This window comes from Amborella trichopoda, chromosome 1 (genome assembly GCF_054954075.1).
Source record: "Amborella trichopoda isolate Santa Cruz 75 chromosome 1, AtrichopodaSantaCruz75HAP2 v2.0, whole genome shotgun sequence".
NCBI classification, from domain to species: domain Eukaryota; kingdom Viridiplantae; phylum Streptophyta; class Magnoliopsida; order Amborellales; family Amborellaceae; genus Amborella; species Amborella trichopoda.
Window position 1 is genome coordinate 40,288,102 of NC_142336.1, and position 23,607 is coordinate 40,311,708.

The window sequence follows — 23,607 nt, forward strand, 5'->3', positions numbered from 1 at the left end:
TCCATCTTAATGATATACAATAGAGGTTAATCTCTGCAATTTGTGATCATGCAGTGCAAAACATATGTAGATCACTAAATTTCATGTATCTTAACTTCATATGTAGATTTGTATCAGTTTTCCATGAGTTTAGCATATGAATTTTCCTTTAAGTTATTAAAATTGAGATAACACGACGTTTGTATTTCTAATTGTATTTTTATTGCTTTTATACATCTTTCTTTCATTTTCTAATCAATACAAAATGCAATCATTACAAGAATGTGATTTTCACTGGTTTTCACAGTTTTCCAAAATATGGTAATATAGCTCTCTACATTATATTTTGCTGGCTATCATCACCACCTAATTGGGGTCGGCTACACAAAAATTTTTGACAAAATTTTACGTTGGCTGCTCACCTAACTCAATCCACCATTTCTACCGGGGCTTGAGAAGGTTAAGGGAAAGTCTAAGATCCTCACCTTTCATAGACCATGTACTCTGCTAGAGATATTAAGGTTAAAAAGCAAAATCAATTACAATATGCAAGTTTCCATGTCGACAGTCCGATGCCGTTCAAACAACCACTGAAAGCTTTGAGAGCTTCCCATAACATAACATGTACACAAGTAAAGTACGCCAAAAGGCTCTTAAAGTACGACCAGCTTAGAAAAACAAGTTTCACATAAGCAAATACATTTATACTCTGGACCCATTCCTATGCTAATTGATCTAACGGCAGTGTCCCCCCCCCCCCCTTCCTCTCTTTCCTATATTCTGGTTACAACCATTTAAGATACCAAGTGGTGACCGCAACTTCAAATTTTCAGTAGAATGATTTGGAGAAAACCATCCCTGCAAGAACAATGAGCATCCAGTCGGTCCCATCTTTCAATTTACATGCAGTAGAAAGTCACATATAGCATAAATTTCATATTTTCATCACAGGTGGGGATGGGGGTTGAGACCGTGAATTGAATGAATAAAACAATATATTCACCACCAATCTGAAACTCCTTCACAGTTTTATGTTTGTTGTTCGGTTCTATATGATGATACAAATTTTACAATAAACAAGAATGTCTCCGACATGGTGAATGGTGGCCATAGTTTTTGTTATTTTCTCATTAACAATTAGCAACTTGTTAGAATGCAATAGTATATATATTGAGTGAATGGAGTAAATTCCAAGGATATACCTACAGGGGTATCAATTTTATAGTCCTAACTGATCCAAAGACAAATAAACTACCCCATGCCTTAACACCAGAGCACAATGTTTGCTATCCACGTTTGCTAGGCATGCATAGAGTAAAAGAAAGCAACAATTGATACGCAAAATACAAATCTATTACTCCTGGTTCTTATTTCTTAATGCCTAAAACTAGCATCAGTACCCGCTTCAGCAAAATAAATTTCATCAAGGGAATCATCATGTAGAAAAGACAGCGTCCCTTAAGAACAAAAAGAAACATGCAATTTTTTTTTTTTTTTGACAAGGTTACATAGGAATGTATCTTGAAACGTAATGCTATGAAAACCCAACTGCTACCGTCTTAACCCAAGCCCGTTTCTTGAGACATGCAAATATTTTACACCAAAAACCTACTATTAGCTGCTTGTAGTCACTAAGGATGCCGTATAGGGGTGGCAATGGGGTCGGACCCGACCCCACTAGGCTTTACATGGATACGGACCCTGACCATGGTTGGGTCCATGTCATTTCGGCCCGGGCTGGGGTCTAAAAATTAAAAATTAAAAACATATTAAGATCTATACTATAAAATATATATTTTACATATCATTCATATATTTTATACTGGGTCAAGTTGATCTAGACCTGGACCCAGACACAGTTCGGAACAACCTGGACCGATTGCCACCGTAGCCATCCCTAGCTGCCATATGTATGGCCCCCTTTTTTCTGGATTAGCAATAAAACCGCCCTAACGTTGCATTGGATTGGCTGGTGTGCCACTATTTATGGGCACAACTCCAAGAACGGAATCTTCCTTGAGAGCAAAATACTGCCAATGGTGGGGTTATGTATAGCACTATATATATATAAATATATATATATATATATATATATATATGGAAGCCACTAACAAATGCCTATGGGCGAAAATGACTAGTGTTTACCCCCGTAGGCTCATCACCGTCCGAAAAAATACGGTGTGGATAAAACAACCGCCATGGACCTATCATGTCCCTGGCAGGCTGCAACGGACATAGCATGTTCATGGCAGGGTGAAACACTATTCAATTTCGGCTATAGGCGTTTTAAGACTTTTCCTATATATATATCTATATATATATATATATATATATATATATATATATATATATATATATATATATATATATATATATATATATATATATATATATATATAGCGGCTTATGGCAAAAAAGGAAGGTAATGTATGGCCGATGACCACCATTCTTGGGTGCCCTGAGCCTAAAGGGATGTAAAGCTAAGGCTAGTGTATTCCTACCATGACATCTAGTTGGGGCCTAAGAGACTAGGACCCTCAAACGATATATAGATTATGGATTTTTTTGAACAACTTAAGGCATTTCAATGTTTATATTTGACAAAAGGATTTAAACAAGCATTATCCTTGCCCTTTAGCCCTGCATGTCTTTGTGTTAGAGAGAGAGAGAGAGAGAGAGAAACTCCCTCCCTTCGTTCAAAGATGTGTAGCTACTAAACCCCTCACCTCTGACTCTGTTATTAAACTGCTGTTGAGAAATGGTGATTACTTCCCTTGAAGTAGTGGCCTCCCTTCTCTTTTCCTATCCATCTAAGATTACATGACAAAATTCTCTAATACCCTTGTAATCTTCTCAAGCCCCTTCACTACATTTTCTTTAAGCTCTCCTCTCACTCCGAAGATTAAGCTTACCTACACAAAAGACTTTGTCCTTCCATACCGTCTATCATCAATCTCCAAAATTCAACCTCGGGTACACTCAAGTTTTCACCATGCCCTCTATTGGTGATTGCACCAGATTAAACTGGATGGCCACTATCTTGATATTATGATCCCACTGCTACCAATCACCCTTGAACAAGAAGTAAATCCATGCAAACAGCCCCTGATATGACCATTTGTAACATTGGGATACTTTATATAAAGAGTGAAGAGGAGCACAGTTAACACAAGAACCACCTCTTGACCACAGAACAATTACTACATCCAGTTAGATACTTGAAAGGAAAAATGTCTTAGACAAAATATCTGATGCTAAAACTATGCATAAATCTGAAATTTTTTTATCGTGCTTAAAAATAAAATATCCACTTAACTGGGACGTAAACTCAGATGCCGCAAGTCAACACCATAAGATGCCCTCAGTCTAGTCCTAATCTCTCAGTGCCATCATACCCATAATTTTGGGCAGATAGTTGATTAAGATCACTTACAATATAGTGAATTCTATCCTGGGTCATAAATTACTTCTATTCATTTTTGTAAGCACGAATCATATATCTATAAATCTAAATATAGATGTGATCATTGTATCTGCATCCCCCTATAAAGTGCCTATGAACAAGCTTCTTGAACATGTTAAGAAACAAACTTCTGCAGTTCTACTTGCCAAACCATAAGTTTGGCAACATTAATATTTGCTCTCTTTGTTTTCTTGTCTTGAAAGAGGGAAATCAGTATCTATACTTTGAAAGAAGAGGGAGAGTCCTATGTGAGTCTTTCAGATCACCTAAAGACTTGGTTGATCATTTAGTGACTCAACAGAATCTTGTGAGAAATCAAGTCACAATGTATGGTAGAGATGATGCAGGACTCGCTTCCAATCGAGCCAAGATGATGCGGGAGTAAAAAGTTGGCATCATTTCAAATTTTCTGTTGACGAACAATGCTATAGAGAACCATATATCCTGTAATTCTTTTTTCATGTTTACTAGCCCTTTACTTTTCAAGTAGGAGGAAACAAAGCCAGGTAGGTATTCATATCCAGCACACAGGAGCTTGTTTAGCAGAAAAAGGGACATATAAAGTTCACTAATCCCCTCACACATGGACAAAGCAGGTACTGTGCAGACTAAAGCAGGTATCATGCTGATCATACCAAACCTGGTATGCCAATAATGGGCAAGCTCGATTCGAACTTTCCATGGAAGTTAGAAATGGAAGAAGAAGCCCCAACATAGGTGTCAAGTTTCTTATGCCCCCATCAGCATACATGAGGATAAAGTTCTCATGATCGACAGCTCATAAAACAGGGATATATATTGAAAAACATGCATCTGTTATGTAAGAGGATGAGAGAACTGTGAGCCATCTGTTAGTTCAGTACATATCTGACTGGGAAGTGAGATCAGGTACTTCTAATTCCCTTAACATGTTTCAGGCTATGCCTAAACTGTCACTGATTTCCTGAAAGTATGGGGAGAAGAAGAACAGTGGAACTGTCTAGTGTTGGAAGTCACTTTTAGCCACATGCCAAAAATTATGGAAATAAACAAAGAACACACCTTTGAAGTCAAGCAATGAAATACGCAAAGAATGTGTTAAGAGTCACTTTGAGCCGTGACAAATAAACATTATCCTTTATATGGTTTACATTAATTAGCTGAATCATCTCCTAAAAAGTGATAATAAAATAACAACAAATTATGACTAAATCCAATCTAGAGTTAATTGTATTCATGCAGAAGGGTTATTTAATCATTTTATGTTCTTTTGTTTAAGTCATATTAATATTTTTCAATCTACTAATTTTAAAGATTTTGAAGTTTGAAGAACTTCTTTGGCTGCACAACACAGTGAAGAACTCTTGGCTCTAATGCGAAATGAGATATGAACAAAGCACAATGGCAAGAGATCATGATACATGCTAAGGAGTTAATAGGGATATATAGGTTACTTACACAAACTCTGCAGAGACGCCATCCTTATTCACATCCCCTGGAAGTTTCCAAACAGCCCTGTATGGCCCCTGTGTTATCTCCCTCATGTGATATACTGGAGCAGAGTATACTGGATCACTAGCATCTCTCCACTCCTGAGTTAAACGTGTGCCCGACAAAACTAGACTGCAAAAGAGTGTTACCAAATGTCAAATAGTGATACAAAAATCTTCTAGAATAATACAAGAATGAATGAAATACTAGGGGTCCTATCTTAAACATCATACCTTTCCAAAAGAACAGAATATGCATGCATTCAAGAACCCCAAACACAAGGAAATCATTACATAAGCACAATCATAGTTACGTCAAGAACTTCAAATGGGTAAATCCATACTTTTTGTCATCCATCTCTACTCGTATCCCACGACTGCCAACACCAGGCAACTCAACTGTAATGATATATTTAGATCCAGATTCCACTATGTCCATCCGCGGAGACCATTCTGCAACTGGATTTTAGTTTAACTTTGCATCACATATCCATCACAAGTAACTCACTAGAAATTACATTTTCCTCGAACAAAAACAATTTTCCTCAAAAAATAAAATTATATATATATATATATATATATATATATATATATATATATATAGCCAAAGTGAAATGCGCCAACAAATAATTAAAACATATATTGCCACGTGCAGTTTCATGAAACAAGAGAAGTTGGGACATTCAGAGGTATCATGTATGTGTTACTGAAATACATAACGATAACCGCCAACACATGTGTGAGGCATTTACACAAGTTACTTTCATGTCAAAAATTGTAAAGAAACTAGAGAAAAATAAAAAATGAAAGATGATAGAAAAAAGATAGAATGACAAAAAAGCAACAAAGAATAATGATAGAATTATAAAGAGACCACCGACTTGAATGCTAAATCGTTAATAATTAGGTTTAAGTATTTGATTTGAGGGTACTTTAATGACTTGAAACCAGTATTAAGAAACTCACCCGAGTTGACTCAGACTTGGCCAAGTAACTCGGCCTCAAGATTCTGCCAAGGCGAGTTCTTTAGGCAAAATATGGTCAGTAAAAAGGTTTTAAAATTTTTATTTTTTTTACTCTAATGAATGATGCAAAAATGTGTTTCATATACTGTTTATGTTTTTTATGATGATTTGTGATTTTTTTATTTATTCTCTATTTTATTTTATTTTTTCCCTTTTTTGGATATTTGTGAACTATTTCAAGCTAGAGATCAATTTTTCCATATTCCCTCTTCTATATATAATTTTCTTTTTGTGTATACTTTTAATGTAGCTTATGATTTCTTTAGCCTTTAAAATATTCCGTTTTTTTTTTTTTTTTTTTTTTTTTTTTTTTTTGTGAAAAACTTTTTGCAAACTCTTTTTTTTCAATTTTGAACCCTTTTTTGGGCTCATGAACTGCTCTGATGTGTCTACTCTGACTCCCCGAATTACTCAGCTCACAAGAGCCAAGTCCCAAGCCCAAGAAAAGTTTTTTTAACATTGATTGAAACAAAATTTATCAATTGAGATACATCATCTAATCTTTTTTGAAAACATAATGAAAATATCCAACAAAGAAAATTTGATTGAAGGATAGGCTGATACAACTAATATCCTACGTAGTAGAATGATAGGTTGAAATGATGTCCAACAAAGCTTTTAGATCAGAAAATTACGTTAAGCAACAAACAGACCCTAGTAATCTTTGTTAAAGAAAAAGAAAAAAATGGGTTAACTAATAAGTATAAGTAAGAATATACTAGTTTGGTGCTTAATTGACACTTTTACATGGTTTTAGAAGGACAGTCGCAAAAACAAAAAGGTTCATCAATTATGATATAAATAAAAGAATTACAATCCATCAAATCTAAATTGGAGTAGTCCCATGAACCTCAATGAACTTCTGGTCAAAGCCTAAATTCAACAGGTCAGTTGATGACAGGCAAAGAAATAACCAACGATAGAGATTGGTATGAGAAGAAGGATCCAGATTAACCAAGCATAAAACCTACTCATTAGATGTTACTGAGTATACCAATGGGCAGGTTAAATGAAAAAGCCAATAAACTCACTTGGTGAACCAAAGTAAAAAGGGAAAAAGTCCAAAAAAATGAGATCTGCATAGTCCTAAATCAATAGCTTATTTAATTGCCTGATGGTAGAACTCGAAGGTGTTTTCCATATATTCCTTTCACACACAAGCCACACACATGCACACATGCATGCACGCACATAGGCTTACACACATTCACAAATGATCTGCATGTACCAGTATATGTCTATGTCAGCATGTGTTTACATTTGTATACATATGTAGCGCTTTTTCAGCACGAGACTATTGGACATTGGCAAGATGGTTCTCATTTCCAGCCAGGAAAACACTCTGCTGAAAAAATTGGTGCTAACCATTATCAGTGTTCACCAAAAAGAAAAAAAAAAGAAAAGAAACTAGAAGTAGTAGGGTAGTAATTACCCAAAAAGAAAACAAAATCAGTAGGGTGGTAGCAGTAGCATATGGTGATCTAATTACATAAGATGCATGTGAGCATATGTAGGAAAATGATAATCTACATTTACATGTACCTGAAAACATTTAACTAGAAGTAGTGGAAATAGTATCTAAATTTGAGTATATGAGAGAATTTGCAAACACAGGAACGTGCATGTGTTATCTACGTACCCAAAAATTTAAGAGTGTGTGAAGTTTGATGCCTTTTTTATTGTCTAATGCACTTCTACTACTTCAGAGGGACCAACTTGCACACACCATGATGCAATATAGATTTCACAGGAATATTGAATGTCAGGAAAGAAAATATTACTGAGCTATCAATGATGATCTGGTCATTTAGGTTTATATACCACTTATTTTGCGTGATTGACTATCGGGAAGCTGCTTTTCTTTATTCGCAACTCCACTTTTGTTCATGCCACTGTCCATCCTTGCAAACATAGGACACTCTTTTGCAGCCAGTTTACAGTCTTGCTCATCCCCAACTTTTGATGACTCTGCTGCTTTTTGAGTAGGTCTTGCAAACATGGGTGGATCAGTGGAATGAGAATCCTTAAGGACATTCACACTGCATTCAGAAGGTGTATCTTGTCTCGACAAGTTGCCATTACCTAAATCTTCAAACTGCAAAAATGGTAGCAAGAGATATGTTCTATTGTCCAGTAGTAGCTATAAAGAACTTTGTATTTGTGCATTTGTGCAAGTTAAGGACTATATTATTTTGTTATCCCAAAAACTAACTAAGCACCTCTTGAATTGTAACTTGTTGCATGAAGCGGGCTTGAGAAATGGAACCTTGACGTGCAAAAAACATCCGGTTATCGCGTCTTCTGATCACAGAGTTCATATAGCTACTGCAGTTCTGATAAAGAAAAATATACCAGATGTCAATCTCTTCAGAAGCCAAGCTTCTAATCAAACAAGGACTACAATAAAATATTTTCGAATAAGTGTAACCACTTATAGAAATTTACATAAAACACATAATTAAAGAAATATAAAATAGAAATGGTCCCAAGATCGGATAATTGACTGACACATCTTACATCATACATATGAAGTATGTCATCAATTAAATTATCTAGGTCCATAAATAAAAGTTACTGGTATTACAAGAACATCTCATCAATCTAAATAAGAATTAAAAACACAAAGGATAATCAATTAATGTTCATGAAAGATAAAACAGAATAACCATAAGTGGTAAAACCTTCCTGATTCAAAGTTAAGCAAATAGTTCACTTTAAATTTGGTTTAAAGTTCAAAGCTGACCTAAATTTTGAAACGAATAAGTTTTTGAATTAAAAATATATTTGTGAAGTGCCTACATTTGGGAGAATTTAGGTGTGACACCAATAGGCAATAAGATGAGAGAAAGTAGACTTAAGTCGGCTAGCGTGCAGACACAGTAGTACAACACTTATTCGGATGTGCAAGTTAGTTAGGGTTGAAGCCTAAGAAAATGCAAAGAGTAGGCCCAAAAGGATATGGTTGGAAGTAGGGAGAAAAAATATGGGGACTTAATGGCCTCACTTAAGGTATGACGCAGAATGGTCAATTAGGATTCATGTAGTAGACCCCAATTAGTTGGTAAAAGGCTTTGAGGATGATGATGATTTGTGCAAATATAAGCCCACAAATTCTAACATATGAATTCCATCAAAACCACAGTCTATTAAGAAACAGACTGTGTGCATACCATAAAGAAAAGCCATAATGTGTCTAACTCATACTCAGATCTTAGCCCTTACCAAAAAAAAAAAAAAACACATATCACATTCAGATTTTATCTTTCTTCTCACATCACCATGTCCAAAGAATCAAATAACACACTCCCAAAAATATTAAAAGATGTTACAATTAAAGAGAAGTGCACCAAAAATTAGAACTAGCTGCAGTTATATGATAATTCAGGTTCAATTTCTCTATTTTGCTTACAACTGCATTACCAATCAAAAGACGAGCAAGAGAGCAGAGAAATGAAAAAACAGATTCACCCAAAAGTAATCATGTTATCCATTAATCCTTCCAAATGCCACTGCAAAAATTTAACTACCCTCCATTTTCATATAAAAAATGGTTATTTAAATCATGAGATTCCAAATTAAATGTTTCTAAATCAAACCCACGGCATATTATTTGGCAACATCTAGAACATGCTATGCGGCCATAAAAAAATGAAGAAGAAAACCCAGTTTGAAAAACAAAAGAAGAAATGCTAAAAGAAGCTAAATTATTAAATTTCCCAATATCCTGCAACTTCACGACGCATAGGATTCAGAGCAAAAAGCGAAACCCACATCATAATTCTATAAATATTCATCACATACCCAAAAAAACCAACTGAACAAAAACCGATATTTCCCCTGAATTTTCTTGCATGAATAAAACTAATTCAAGGAGTTTGATTATGGCCCAAAAAAGAAAAAGAGACTTCTAATTTACCATTGGAAAGACATGATTGGCTGGGAGTTCTTCAGTAGGCAAGAGGTGGCACGCAATTTGGTGCATCCTCCTCCTTGCAATTTGGCTTTCCATCCCTTCACTAAAACTTCACCAAATTTAGAAGAAGAGGATGGGATGAAGGTTAATAGAACTGAGAGCTGGGGGCTTTAGAGTATGGATGATGAATATATATATATATATATATATATATATATATATATATATATTATTCTGATGACCTACTGTTCAAAAAGAGTTATTTGATGATATAAAATATGGTCCTAAAAGTCAGGATAATAATGGTGATAAAGTGACAGGATCTTTTGGGGGGCTGAATCATGCACAAAAATCAATTGAAGAGATGGGATGGGCTGATAATTGAGGGCATGCACAAAAAAATATCTTAGTTGCGCCATTATGGATAGCATCTGTTGTTATGATATTGATTGCTTGGCAAATATTATCCAATCGAAATTATGGGATCCTTTGAAATTGAATTGCGATGCAAGAACAGCTTTTAATAAACGTTTTTTAAAATTAGGGGTGGCAATGCTTAGGGTCTGGGATCAGCTCGTCTCGGATCCAAAAAATATATATGACCTGGATCCGGATCCAAGTAGTTTTTGGATCTAAGATTAGACTTGGATCGGACCCATCATATCCAATTTTTTAACTCATACTCGGACCTGAATCGGGTCCGGGTCCATTGCCACCTTTTTTCGAGGAAAATGTACAGCTTATTAATGTTTGAGAAATTATTAAAAATATATTTTTTTAAAATTAAACAAAAAAACTAATTCTTTTTAGAACTACTTTCACTACCCATTTTCTACTATTAATCTTTTTAACTAAAATACCCCTCACGGATCTAATTGTGACCTGAATTACGTTGTGAGGCATCATTGTCTAATTAGACCATGATGCCTTTAAGCATGTTTATAACCATCACGGTCTTAACAAGACCATGATGCCTTGACAGCATTTCATGCATCACTGTCCGAACATATCCATTATGAATATTACTTTTCTAATTATGATGAAGATTTACCTCCCCTACGCCTTATTTCTCTTTTCCCCGTCGATCATTCATTGTTTTACTTCAAAACCCCCTATGCACTCTCTAATAGCTCAAGGCTCTTTTTCTCTCCCTTGATTGTACTTACCCTATCTATATATACTAATTGCAATATACATCTTCTATATTAATTCGATATATAATATATACTTTCTTTTCACACCGTTTACTGTTTAGACAATTGTGGGTCGCAGACTGCTAAATACTACAATGTTATTCTCAAGTAAGGAGCAATATATATCATTAATTATTCTGACCTATGGGGTAAATAGAAGCTTACACACAAGAGTTGATATCCACTTAAACCTTTAGATATTTGTAACCCTGATTTTCCTTTAATTTGAATTTGATATCAATTTGTAACAAAGAAACAATTTCATTCACCTTTAGGAAATCATCATTTGCTGCCTTAGATGGAGTAATTTAGAGAGACTAAAATATTTCATTTTTTCCTCAACAACCTGCCCCTGTGTTCAAATATCTTTACGACATGTGTCCTTTCTAAAGTTTTCACTTTTCATGTGATTTAAGGATACCATGATAAGTATCCCTTGAAAATAGTATAATGTCTAAATTCTCCTGCATTTGAGATTCCAAGGCTACCAATACAAACTCAACAGCTTCTTTTGCATCCCATCTAAAACATAGTTTTGAGTGGCCCATTTGAAAATGTGTCTAAATTAGTTGTGACAATTTGCAATTTTGCCCCTCCATACAAAAGGTAAAATCATTAACATTTAATTTTTGGGGTATCTTATCTTCATTGCAGCATACATTGCAACATATTTGGCCATTTTTTTGCTCTTAACAATTTTAAAAGTCGAAATGTGCCACGGATCTTTAAGAAGCATTTTCAGCCTTCAAATACTAGGATTATTTACAAAGAGACCATTTATCGTTTGTACATAGAGGCCAATATCATTTACACTCATTAGATATCAAATTGAATGGCTTGGGGTCAGTCATGAAGTTCGAGATTTTTTTTTTTTTTTTTTTTTTTAACTTTGTGTCTATTCAATATCTCTCTTACAACCACCTATTTTGAAATTTAAAGGACAAGAATGATTGTGATCTCCATGTACAAAAAATAAATCTTTTTTTTGAAGATAATCCCATAAAAGTAAATAAATAAATTGAGGTAGAGGAATCTCAGTCCATGATAAATAGCCATATATAATTTGAGAGCCCTCGGTTTCGAATGCAATATTAAGAAAGAGTCCAAACACAATGGATGTCAACTTAGTGAGATTTTGAACGCTACCAGAAAAACTTAGCAACTTCTTGTACCCTCTAAAATGAAGTTTCCAATAACCCAATGGCAGATGCATCAGAATTTGTTGTCATGACAATTTTCAATTTCTCCCTCCATGGAAAAGTTAAAAATCATGATTAAGAAACTAACATGTGTGTTAATAGCTTTTTGTAGAAAATAATTTAGAAAATTGTCCCCCCAACTGGTTCTGAGACATTTTAGGCTTTTGAAATGGTTAAAGGTGCATTGGAAAATTTCTATTTGAGCATTTTGATAAAAATTAAAAAATAAATAAATAAAGAAAATAAAAGAAACCCTTTCATCAAAAGGTTTTTGTAATGGAGCACGGCGACTATGCCCTCAAGAGGACAAAAATTTACATTTAGTCCCTCACGCACCTGAACTACTTCAAAGAATTTTCTTTATCATAAATTTTTGGCTTCACTTTAGAATAACTACTTAATTTGAGAATTTACACAAAGGACTTATTAACTGCTTTTGAATTATATGTTAAAGTTTCCTTTGCATAATGTATTTCATCAGGCCTCATAACAAAATCATTGGTATATATTAGTATTTGGTAATTGAGAGTGAATTGATCAATTGAGCAATCCCTGTTGCCATGAACCTGTTATACAAAACTACACAAAACAAAAACATCTTATTATAACTGAACTGATTAAGCAATCGACAGGTGCTAAGGTGCCTTAATAGATTCATTTGTACATCCAAGCAATAGAGACAAGTTCCCATTCTACATCTTCTCACATTCTTGCATATCCGATGCCACCGCTTTCGAGCTCCCTAACTGTATTCTTAAACATCTCCATCTGCAAATTTCTTAAAAATCATCAATAAAATTCTGAATCATATCATGAAGATAACAACTCATTGTTTGGATCACCTTCAATGCATGGTAAACTTCTCTCTGCCACTTCCTCTTTCTGTATTCCAACGCTTTAAGATTACACAGAAAAAGAAAAATCAGCTTTGCTTGTTTTTTGGAACAAACTTCAAGTTTAACCCATTGTCTCCCTTAAACCAAATGTATTACCACTAAGCTCAAAAATAATTACCAATACAATTAATATCGTTTTTTACTCTAATATCGATATATCAGTAATAACCAAAATTGGGTAGTAATTTATTTCTAGTAGAAAGAAAAAATAAGAACTGAGCCAAAAAAATGGGGATAAAAAAAGCTGAGCCAATTACTCATTGGGCGACTATGACACAAGATTTTACACGTGAATTAGAGGGTAAATGACAGAGATGTGAGGGCACGGTTAGTGAATATATTAACATTAAAGAGAAATAAATAAGAATTACAGTGACATAGCAAGTTATCAACTATTAAACCAATACTACACCAATGAACAGTAACAAACAAAGAAGAATAACCATCATTTAGAAAAGGAAAAAGTTTATATAAGGTTGCAACCTAAAAATATAGAATTACATATGCACATAAAAAATCAATCGGAAAAGGTTGTTTAAATGTTGAAAAAACATCTAATTGATCATCTCGACATTGAGATGTATGAATATGAAGAAAGAAAATGATTTTGAGTCTCAGAAATAGTACATCTTGCAATACATTATCTAGACCGTCCATTTTCAAGATTTTCATATGTTTATAAATCTACTTGATTTTAACTATTTTTGAAGTTTAAAAGTTTATAATTAAATATGAAAATAGATTTTGAGATAATCCTAATAATTTTTTCACCAAAATTACATGTTATGATAAAATTTTGGACGTGCTCCTTAATTGTATTGTTAAAGGTTGCAACCTTATAGAAACCGCACCCTTTATAAAAAAACGTGAAAATTTGTGGTCATTATAAAAGGGAATTTGTGGTCATTATAAAAAGGACAATTGTGTCATGCGGACTAGACCGCATTTCTACATATGCGGTCAGGAAAGTGTAAAGCATCCATCTTAAAGATGGATGCAAGTCGGTGTTCCAACTAAAAACAATGGAAACGAACGGTCCAATTTTTTTTTTTATTATAATTATTATTTTTAGTTTTTTAAATTTATTTATTTTTACATATTCATGATCTCCATGTTAGAGAGTACATGTCCTCAAAAATTAAATCTTATAATCCATTTAAAAAATAGATTTATTAAGAGGCCCGCATTTCTACATACATGGGCTAGGCCGCATAAAAACCGGTACTTATAAAAAATCACTTGTGATAGAGGTTTTATAAATCATTTTGTATAAAGAGAAAGTAGATCTTATAAGGAAGAGTTGTTTAACATTGAGATTAGGTGTTTTTGGCAAAATCCTAGCTACCGTTTTGCTCTATTTTGGGTGATTTTGTCAATGTTTTCCATTGTATAACTGAGGTTAGTTCAATTATTCTTTTGTGTTTTGCCCTTCGATTTAGCATGATTAGGATGAACAATGTATTTTGTGTGTTCATAGTGCCTGGATTGTAGTTTTGTAATATTTTTTTGTGGTTTTGGATTTTCTATTTTGCTTCTCTTGATTTTTTATTATTCTTCTTAAATTTATTACACCAGATATGGTTGTTGGGTGATTGAAATTCTTGAAATTGATTGCGTGGTGATAGGTGAGTTGGTTTCAATGTATTGAATTTGTTGCAATCGGGGTTCGAAAATCGAGCAAGTCTCGGTTCCCAATAGCACATGCTCGACTGTCCATAAATCTTTTGAGAAGGGCCTTACTTCTACTCAACCAAATTCAAGAACTATGGCAGAGGAATGGTTCACAATTCTTCATTGTTTGGGCTGCATGTAGTGTTGTATACTTAACATGATGATGTTTTTTTGGCTAAATAAATGGACATTTTTCTAGATAGCATAAATATGGTAGGGCTAGCCAGGCCCGGGCCATGTGCTTTCCAGACCAAGCCAAATTATATCACAGAAAAAACTAAAGAAAAAGTCATAAAAAAGGGTCAAGCCAGACCAAACCGGGCTGGCCCGAGCCCTAGCCCTAGCTAGGCCTATCTGGCCCTCAAGCCACATTTTGTAGCCCAGGCCCTTAATTTTTAAGGCCGTGCTGATCTGGCCAAACAGGCCACCTGATGCATTGCCACCTATTGGACAAAAGAGTAAATATTTTCTTTTATGGGTACTAAATTTCATGCTCATCCACCTTAAAATCCACTTTTGAGATGAGTGAGAAAACCAAAAGAATTTCATATTTCTTTATGTTTTTAACATAAAAAATGCCCCTAATTTTCATCTTCAAAAAAAATATAAAAATTCATTTAGGCCTTGGAAAATGCTCAATGCTTGTTACTATCAAATAAAATTTGGGTCGTCCATTTAAATGGGCAACATATCTAAGCACTTTTAAAGCTTTTTTGAGTCACTATAATGACCGCATCCTCACAAAAATATAATAAACCAACATGACGCTCAAAAAGATGCTCTAAATTTGTTGTTTCCCAAAGTTACACCATACCATCTATTTGATTCACAATGGATCTAAATTTATTTTTAAAAGCACTATTTAAAGGTGATTTGAATCTATTTGGATTCCCTTTCCTACCTCAAAATTGGTTTTTGGGAGGTGATTTGATTCTTGTTTTTGGGTCTTTAGTACCCCAAAATGTTTTTTGGGGTGGGGAAAGTATTAGGTTGAATTATGCAAGTAATCCTCAAAACAAATTAAATGACGAGATGAAAGATGAAATCCATTTTTAGGGCTGGCAATGCCCTAAAAAATACGGCCATGTGGCCTGATGTCCGAGCCATGTCTAACCACCATGGCCTTAGGGGTCCTGGGGTAGGGCCCCAACCAGGTTCACCCCATGGCTAGCCCTACCCAAGCTCGACCTTTTGCTAGGCCTATCTACATCCAAATACCTATAGAAATGTATACAATAATATTTTTGGTATATAAAAGTTATAATTATTATTGACCATTAGATGTGAAATTTAGTGGTTAGAGATGTGGCATTGATTGAGCAAAAAGCCCAAATAATTTTTTTTTAATATTCTAACGCACTTCAACCTGTCAAATAACACATCCAATGGTTAAAAATATATGTGGCCTCCTTCTACTAAAAGTAAATAATCTTATAGTATGCAATTCCCGTACCTAAAAACAAGTGTAACTAACGGTTCGAATATCCCGTACCTAAAAACAAGTGTAACTAACGGTTCGAATATTTTTTTAATATAATTATTATTTTTATTTGTTATTTTTTATTTTTTATTTTTTATTTTTTATTTTTTATTTTTTATTTTTTATTTTTTATTTTTTATTTTTTATTTTTTATTTTTTATTTTTTATTTTTTATTTTTTATTTTTTATTTTTTATTTTTTATTTTTTATTTTTTATTTTTTATTTTTTTTCATATTCATGATCTCCATGATAAAGATTATATATTATCTAAAAATTAGGATCAAATTATATTTAAAATATATATATTTATTACCAATCCCGCATTTGTACAATACGCGGCCTGGCCGCATCCAAACATTATTGTGGGAGAGACGTACCCTGTAAGTATTGCCTCTTGGAAAATGTTAGCTGACAATTTGGAACGCAGGACGGCAACAATCCCAGGTGTTAAAGACATACCCAAATCGACCTGCATTACCAATCAGTCAAACACCTATGTGCCTTTATGCTACAATCGTCCTACTCTCCTTTTGATATTTATTTTTTTTGGGTAATTCAGCGAAGAAAATATGCTTCTACCAGTTCTTTTTTTTAATATTAATCAAGTATATTTTTTTGGTATTTTATACTATGATACCATTTATTATTTGTACAATGAGGTTATAATCATTTTTAACCATTGAATGTGAAATCTAATAGATTAAAGTGTGTCACAATATTGGCAACATTTTATTTTAGACTTTGTGCCCAATCAATAATATATCCTCAACCACATAATTTTACATCTAGTAGTCAATAATTATTAAGACCTTGTATCACAAGTAAATAGTCTCATTCAGTGTTTAAAAAAACGCCGAGTCGAACCGGACGCGCCCGGTTCGACTCGGGAATCGCCATGGACGGATCGAATCAGCGAAAAAAAAGGGAATCGTCCGGTTCTAGAGAGAACCAGACGATTCTGTACAGTGACTCGCCGATTCACTGTACGGAATCGGCGAGTCCGAACAGTGAATCGGCGAGTCCCGTACGGATTTTTTTTATTTTTATTTTATTTTATTTTATTTTTTTTTTTTTTTTTTTTTTTTTTTTTTTTTTTTTTTTTTTGTAATCCATGATAGATTTTTTTGTAATACTTGATCAATTTTTTTGTAATCCACGATCGAATTGTTTTTTTTTTTTTGTAATCCATGATCGAATTTTTTGTTTTTGTTTTTTTCTTGTAACCCATGATAGAATTGTTTGTAATCCATGATCGAATTTTTTGTAATCCATGATCGAAATGTTTGTTTTTTTTTCTTGTAATCCATGATCGAATTTTTTGTTTTTTTTTTTTTTTTTTGTAACCCATGATAGAATTTTTTGTAATCCATGATCGAATGTTTTGTAATACATGATCGAAATGTTTGTTTTTTTTTTGTAACCCATGATCGAAATGTTTGTTTTTTTTTTTGTAATCCATGATCGAATTTTTGTTTTTTGCTTTTTTTGTAACTCATGATAGAGTTTTTTGTAATCCATGATTGAATTTTTTGTAACCCATGATCGAATTGTTTTTTTCTTTTTTTGTAATCCACGATTGAATTTTTTGTTTTTTTTTGTTTGTTTTTTTTGTAATCCATGATCGAATTTTTTTTTGTAATCCATGATAGAATTTTTTGAAAATTTGTGATTTTTTTTTTTTAATCCATGATCGAATTTTTTTTTGTAATCCATGATAGAATTTTTTGAAAAATTTGTGATTTTTTTTTTTAATCCATGATCGATTTTTTTGAAAATTTGTTATTTTATTTTTTTAATCCATATTATTCAAAGAGAAAATGAGAGAGATGATGATTCTGAGGCCACCCTATCCCAGCCATATTATTCAGCAACAGTGTAGGGATGAGCACGACAGTACAGGTGAGCATGAAGGATGGACAATCTTCGGGGATTTTAGATTGGAAACACAACAAAACACTAACACTCAGGGATTTGGGAATAGTCATACGCCTTCTAATATCAATGATTCGTTTTTAGATCGAATCAACGAATTGTTAAACGAATTCAATCAATGGCACCAGCGTGACCAAGAAGAACAATAACGTCGTCTATCATTTTATTTTTAGATCATATGTTACTAATTTTATGCTTTATTGTAGTCCATGTATGTTGATATACTTATTCCATGATAATTATATGTTTATCCTTTTGTGTGATGTAAATTAAATGCTGAATGGCGATTCATGCAGGGAAAGAACATATCAATATTCGCATATTCATTCAAAAACATGAAAATTCTTAATGGAGTACCCTCATTTCTTATTGAATTCCTAAAAAATAATATTTATAATGAATTTTAATAATTTTTTCAGATTTTTTTTAAGCTTTATTATGACCGATTCACCCGATTCCGGATCCGGATGGCTGATTCTCCGATCCGGATCGGTTTTTTGGAAGCCTGATCCGGGTCACCGATCCGTTTGTTAAACCATTGGTCTCATTTGATATATATATATATATATATATATACCTCTATTTTTTAATTGATGACTATGGGGAAAGTATATTATGATCCTCATGACCATCATATAGTTTTCCTAGTTCGGTAACTATAGGGTAAGTATATTATGGTCCTCATCACCATCGAAACCCATGTCACAGGATCATCACCATCCAATCAACTATTCAATGTTGATCAAGAGAGAAGAGAAGCCCATATAATGACAACACTCCAAATGGTAGCCCATGGTCTATGTACGGCACCATGAAATGCAATGATTGACTAGTGAAGGGCTTCCTAAGACCCAATTTGGATGGCCTATTTTTTTCTCTAAAAGTGTGTTATAATTAGTAGTTTGTCAACTTGGCACGTCAATATTCATATAAACGATTTTAAGAACTTAAATAATACTAAATAGTAAAACATGACCATTGTTGGGTGCCTATTTTCAGAACATTACAAAATTGAGGTGGAGGTGGATCCATTTTTTATGCAATTGGGAACATGGACCAAGAAATGAAAGAGGGAGCATACATAACCCCTGTCCTAGGGGAGGTGGATCTCAAATCAATCTTGCCCCCCTCTTCCATTATCTTTGTACATCCTTTTTATCCTATTACTACAAGGAAAATTGTTCCATGAGTCACAGGATGCATTTCTACATTGCGTCCTCCTAGGTATAAAGCGTCTATTTTAAAGATGGATTGCAAATGGGTGGTCCATCTAAAAACAGTAAAACTAATATTCCATAAGTTTTTTTTATAAAATTATTATTTTTAATTTTTAAAATCTATTCATTTTTTTCATATTCATGATCTCCATGTAAGAGATTGTATGTCACTAAAACTCGGATCCAAAAATCCATCTCAAAAACAGATTTTCGAGAGGGTCCTCATTTTTATGTGGATTCATAGAAACTGTGTGCTTTATACAATGCGTGGTGTTCTGCTCAAACTCTAGTCAATTTAGTGAAGGGAAAAAAATAACACAGATAAGGCAAATAAAGATGAGCCTGGTGTATGGCTAATAGGACATCCAAAGCATGTCTATTTCCATGGTCCTGAGGATTAGAGCATACTTTCCCTTCCCTGTGCTTTTATGCACTTAAGTCATTTGCTAAGTTGAGCATGCATGATAAGGGAAACATATGCCTTTTATTAAATATTTGGCCATTATAAAGGTTAGAAAAAGGTCATGAAATAAACAGAAAAATAATATTATACATATATGATTGCTAATAATTACCTCACTCATGAAGATATAACCATAATAAGAGGTCATGAGTCTATAATCATGAGCCAAAGCAAAAATGCAACCTGGCCCAGCAGCATGTCCCCTGACCACAAAATGACATCAACATTTAGAAATAAAAAAAGTAAGAACAAAAATCTTTATTAATTTATCATGGTTACAAAATATCAAATTTGAGAATGGGAGATTTCTATGATGGCGCAAATTAATTTCTACTATCAATTTTGAAATTTGTAGCTCAAAAAATGGTACAAATCTTACCGATCCGCAAATACTTGAAAATGAATGGTCTAGATAATGTATTATAATATACACTATGTTTAGAGCTTGAAATCTAAATCTTTTTCACAATCAGAATGATCAAGGTAGAGATGATCGATTTGGACGTTTGCCAAAGTCAGAACTGCACTTTTTCGTAAGTTTTGAGGTGATGCTTACTTATTTTGTTTTCGTGAGTTTTGAGGTGATGCTTATTTATTTTGATATGACTATAACGCTTTCAAAACATTTTCCTTAATAAAATTTGGTATTTATATAAATTATTATCCTTTAACGGGGTGACCTAGCGTCCCTATTATTTGTTTTCGACGTGTGCATAAGTGAGCATCCCATGTCTAGGTTTCTGCCTTTATTTTTTTCTTTTTTTTTTCGTTTTTTTTGGGTAGTTCAATAGTGTTTTTGTTTTTATTTCATTGGATAGTTTAGGATTAGGAATCCTGAAACTAAATGCTGCTAACGCCAATTGTTAATCACTCAAGCCCAAGCCTGATTATTTGAGTCTGTGTCAAGCTGTGGGATGGTCTCACAAGATGATCATTTAATTATTCTTCCGTTCCATGGTACAATAAAGAATGATTTACATACGGACTTTAAACTTTTATGTAAAATACAAAATGTTCTACTTATATATTGGAATTACAAATAAAGTCGGTCAACTCACATTTTTTGTTTTTTTTTTTTAAATAAATTGCCCCTCAGGCAACCTAAATTTTGATTTTACTTTTTAGTTTATCCATTAGTAGGGCAATGCCTTAAACCATCGAGCATTGCCCTACTAATGAAAAAACAAAAAACAAAAAACAAAAAACAAACCTAAAAACAAATTCAAAATTAGCATTGACCACATAGGGTAATTTTGAAAAAAAAAAAAAAAAAAGATGGGTTGACCGACTTTTTTTGTAATTTCCACATAACATTTTGTATTTTACTTAAAATTTTAAGATCTGTACATAATCAGTCTAGAATAAAAGGAGGACTTTTAGGGTATAAACCATGAAAAATTCCGTAAATCAGTCTAGAATAAAAGGAGGACTTTTAGGGTATAAACCATGAAAAATTCCGTAAATCAGTCTAGAATAAAAGGAGGACTTTTAGGGTATAAACCATGAAAAATTCCGTCATGGTGAAATGAAATTGACTCACCTTACAACGGCTATGGTTGGGACGCAAAGGGTTAGAAGTCTGCTTACTAGCATTTGAAATGCATGTACATATTCCTGTTTAAATCATAAAAATAAATAAATAATTAAATAAATAATAATAATAATAATAATAATAACAATAATAATAATAATAATAAAATAAAAAATTAGAAACAAACGTCTTTACTAGTTTTACATGTTACAAATATTACGAAAATTCAAACAATAATATATAAAGTCTGTTTAAATTTAGCTTGCTTACCTTCCCTTGATCTATGTTGACCCTTCGAAGATGGTTAACATCCATCCCTTTTGAGAAGAACTTGCCCTGATTTCTCATTGACTAAGTTATTTATTCTTAAACATTATGAGATGAATACTTATAAAAAAACTTATTTGTAAACATATTTGATACTTTGTAAAACGGATTGTATGTTAAGAGACTATTTATCTTTGTTTCAAAGAGGTCATAATTATTCCTAACCATTAGATGATGGCTTGAAGTGAGTCAGAACCTCATTTGTGATGACCAACGCAAATGCCTCCTTATCATTGCCAACCTGAATATCGAGATTTTCATAAAATGTAATTAATATAAAATAAAATAAACTAAACGCACTATTATTTTCATTATTTATACAAAAAATGAAAAAATACTTATGGACAAAGCTGTCAATGTCATGGACACCCAGGGATTTAGTTTAGTTAAGAGTGTGAGCAAGTCTATCAAATTTATGGTATTTAAGGCTTTTGATCAACACTATTTTCAAGATTTTTTAATGTTTATAAAACTACTGATCTGCACTATTTTTTTAACATAAAATTTCATAAATAGGGGTAGAAGTAGATTTTTAAGTTATCATAAGAACCATTTTGGGTGGATCAATGGAGGATACAGACCCCTACCTATTTTTTGTAAATTGTTAATGGTTTTCGAATATGTCAATTGGAATGGAAACCTAGACCGGTAGTTCATACTCTTGCGATAATATTTATTCTCTAGAGCTAACCAATGACCTATATCCTACTCTCGATCCCATGAAACTATGTTTTTGCTATTCTTGCAACTCTAAAATGATATGAACTTCTGAGGGAGGCAAAATCCAACCCAGTGAGAACTCGTTGAGTTTCAAACAGTACTATGAGACACGCTCGAGTCCTCTCGGACTTGGGTAAGTAACTCAGCCTCGCCCTAATGACGAGTCCCATAACATTGGTTTCAAAAGAACATCACATATTATAATAAAAATCATTATTTTACGGAACCGGTTAAGAATTTTACAAATCCAACTTGTTATTTCATTTGAAAACCGTAAATTCTAATTTCTCCTTAGAAAACATCTTTACCTGATCGAGTGATTCATTGATCTGACGGATGGCATCTCGACTAAATCTGTATAAGAGGAAAAGTAATGAACGTTGAACAACAGGATGAAATTGAAAGCAAAAGACTTTCAGCAATAAAAATGGAAAAGAAGTATAAAGTATAAACTCCAAAGCTTGCATGCACATGCAGTCATGCGCTTGCCCTCGCACACACACATGCACATGCATACACAGTTGCATTATCTGATTTTTTAAGAGAAAGAGAAGGAGAGAGAGACCCATGATCCAAATTTCCAGTAAAAGTTAATAAATAAAGGCCTTCATGGAGCCTCTGCAAATCGCAGAAGCTTGAAGGAGTTGAGCCCTGGCCTTCCATCTCAACAATTAGAAATAAAAAGAAACGATAAAAGATAAGAAACCCGTGGGCTAAATAAACTGTTGAAGGAACAATAAAACCAAATAAATTTTGGAGCATTCGACTATGCTGGATCGATGAGAACCCACATTTAAAGCAAATTTTGTTTTATTTTAGTATATTTCTCATTACCAACACATAATATTCCAATATATATCAATATATTAAAATATATTTTAATATATTTTGTTTTGTTTTTAAGAAGACTTGTGCCCTAATGAGACAAGAGAGAACCTCATAGGACATATCATAGAATAACAATATAGAGAAGATAACTAAAATTAGGGGATTGTATATTATAAGTTAGGGTGTGCTATACTTGCAACTAGTATTCGAAAAATCGGCGATTCAATATGAAATCAGGCAATTCGGATCAGGTATCGCTCAAGCCGTCTCAAATCTAAAATAAAAACCATTTGTACCATT

General features: G+C 33.2%; 2 protein-coding genes across 3 annotated transcripts; both read right to left on the bottom strand.

The window, feature by feature from the left end:
* Positions 1-495: 495 nt before the first annotated feature.
* Positions 496-10,012, bottom strand: ACD32.1 (alpha-crystallin domain 32.1). 2 transcript variants are annotated; one of them, XM_006833013.3, is made up of 6 exons: positions 9,853-10,012; positions 8,156-8,269; positions 7,758-8,031; positions 5,256-5,370; positions 4,880-5,044; positions 496-837 (listed from the first exon to the last, which is right to left on the bottom strand). In XM_006833013.3, exons 1-6 carry the CDS (start codon positions 9,943-9,945, stop codon positions 801-803), a joined length of 798 nt encoding a protein of 265 aa, XP_006833076.2. In that variant the 5' UTR covers positions 9,946-10,012; the 3' UTR covers positions 496-800. The 2 variants fall into 2 exon arrangements, 1 of the variants encoding a protein (XP_006833076.2); XR_016054517.1 differs by lacking the exon at positions 5,256-5,370.
* Positions 10,013-12,749: 2,737 nt separating this feature from the next.
* On the bottom strand, positions 12,750-23,166 carry LOC110006569 (enoyl-CoA delta isomerase 3-like). The gene is made up of 9 exons (XM_088846036.1): positions 23,045-23,166; positions 22,788-22,833; positions 21,956-22,000; positions 21,703-21,768; positions 21,442-21,515; positions 19,992-20,104; positions 13,084-13,136; positions 12,948-13,009; positions 12,750-12,807 (listed from the first exon to the last, which is right to left on the bottom strand). The coding sequence occupies exons 1-9, from the start codon at positions 23,140-23,142 to the stop codon at positions 12,750-12,752; spliced, it is 615 nt and encodes a 204-aa protein (XP_088702162.1). The 5' UTR covers positions 23,143-23,166.
* Between the last annotated feature and the right edge of the window lie 441 nt (positions 23,167-23,607).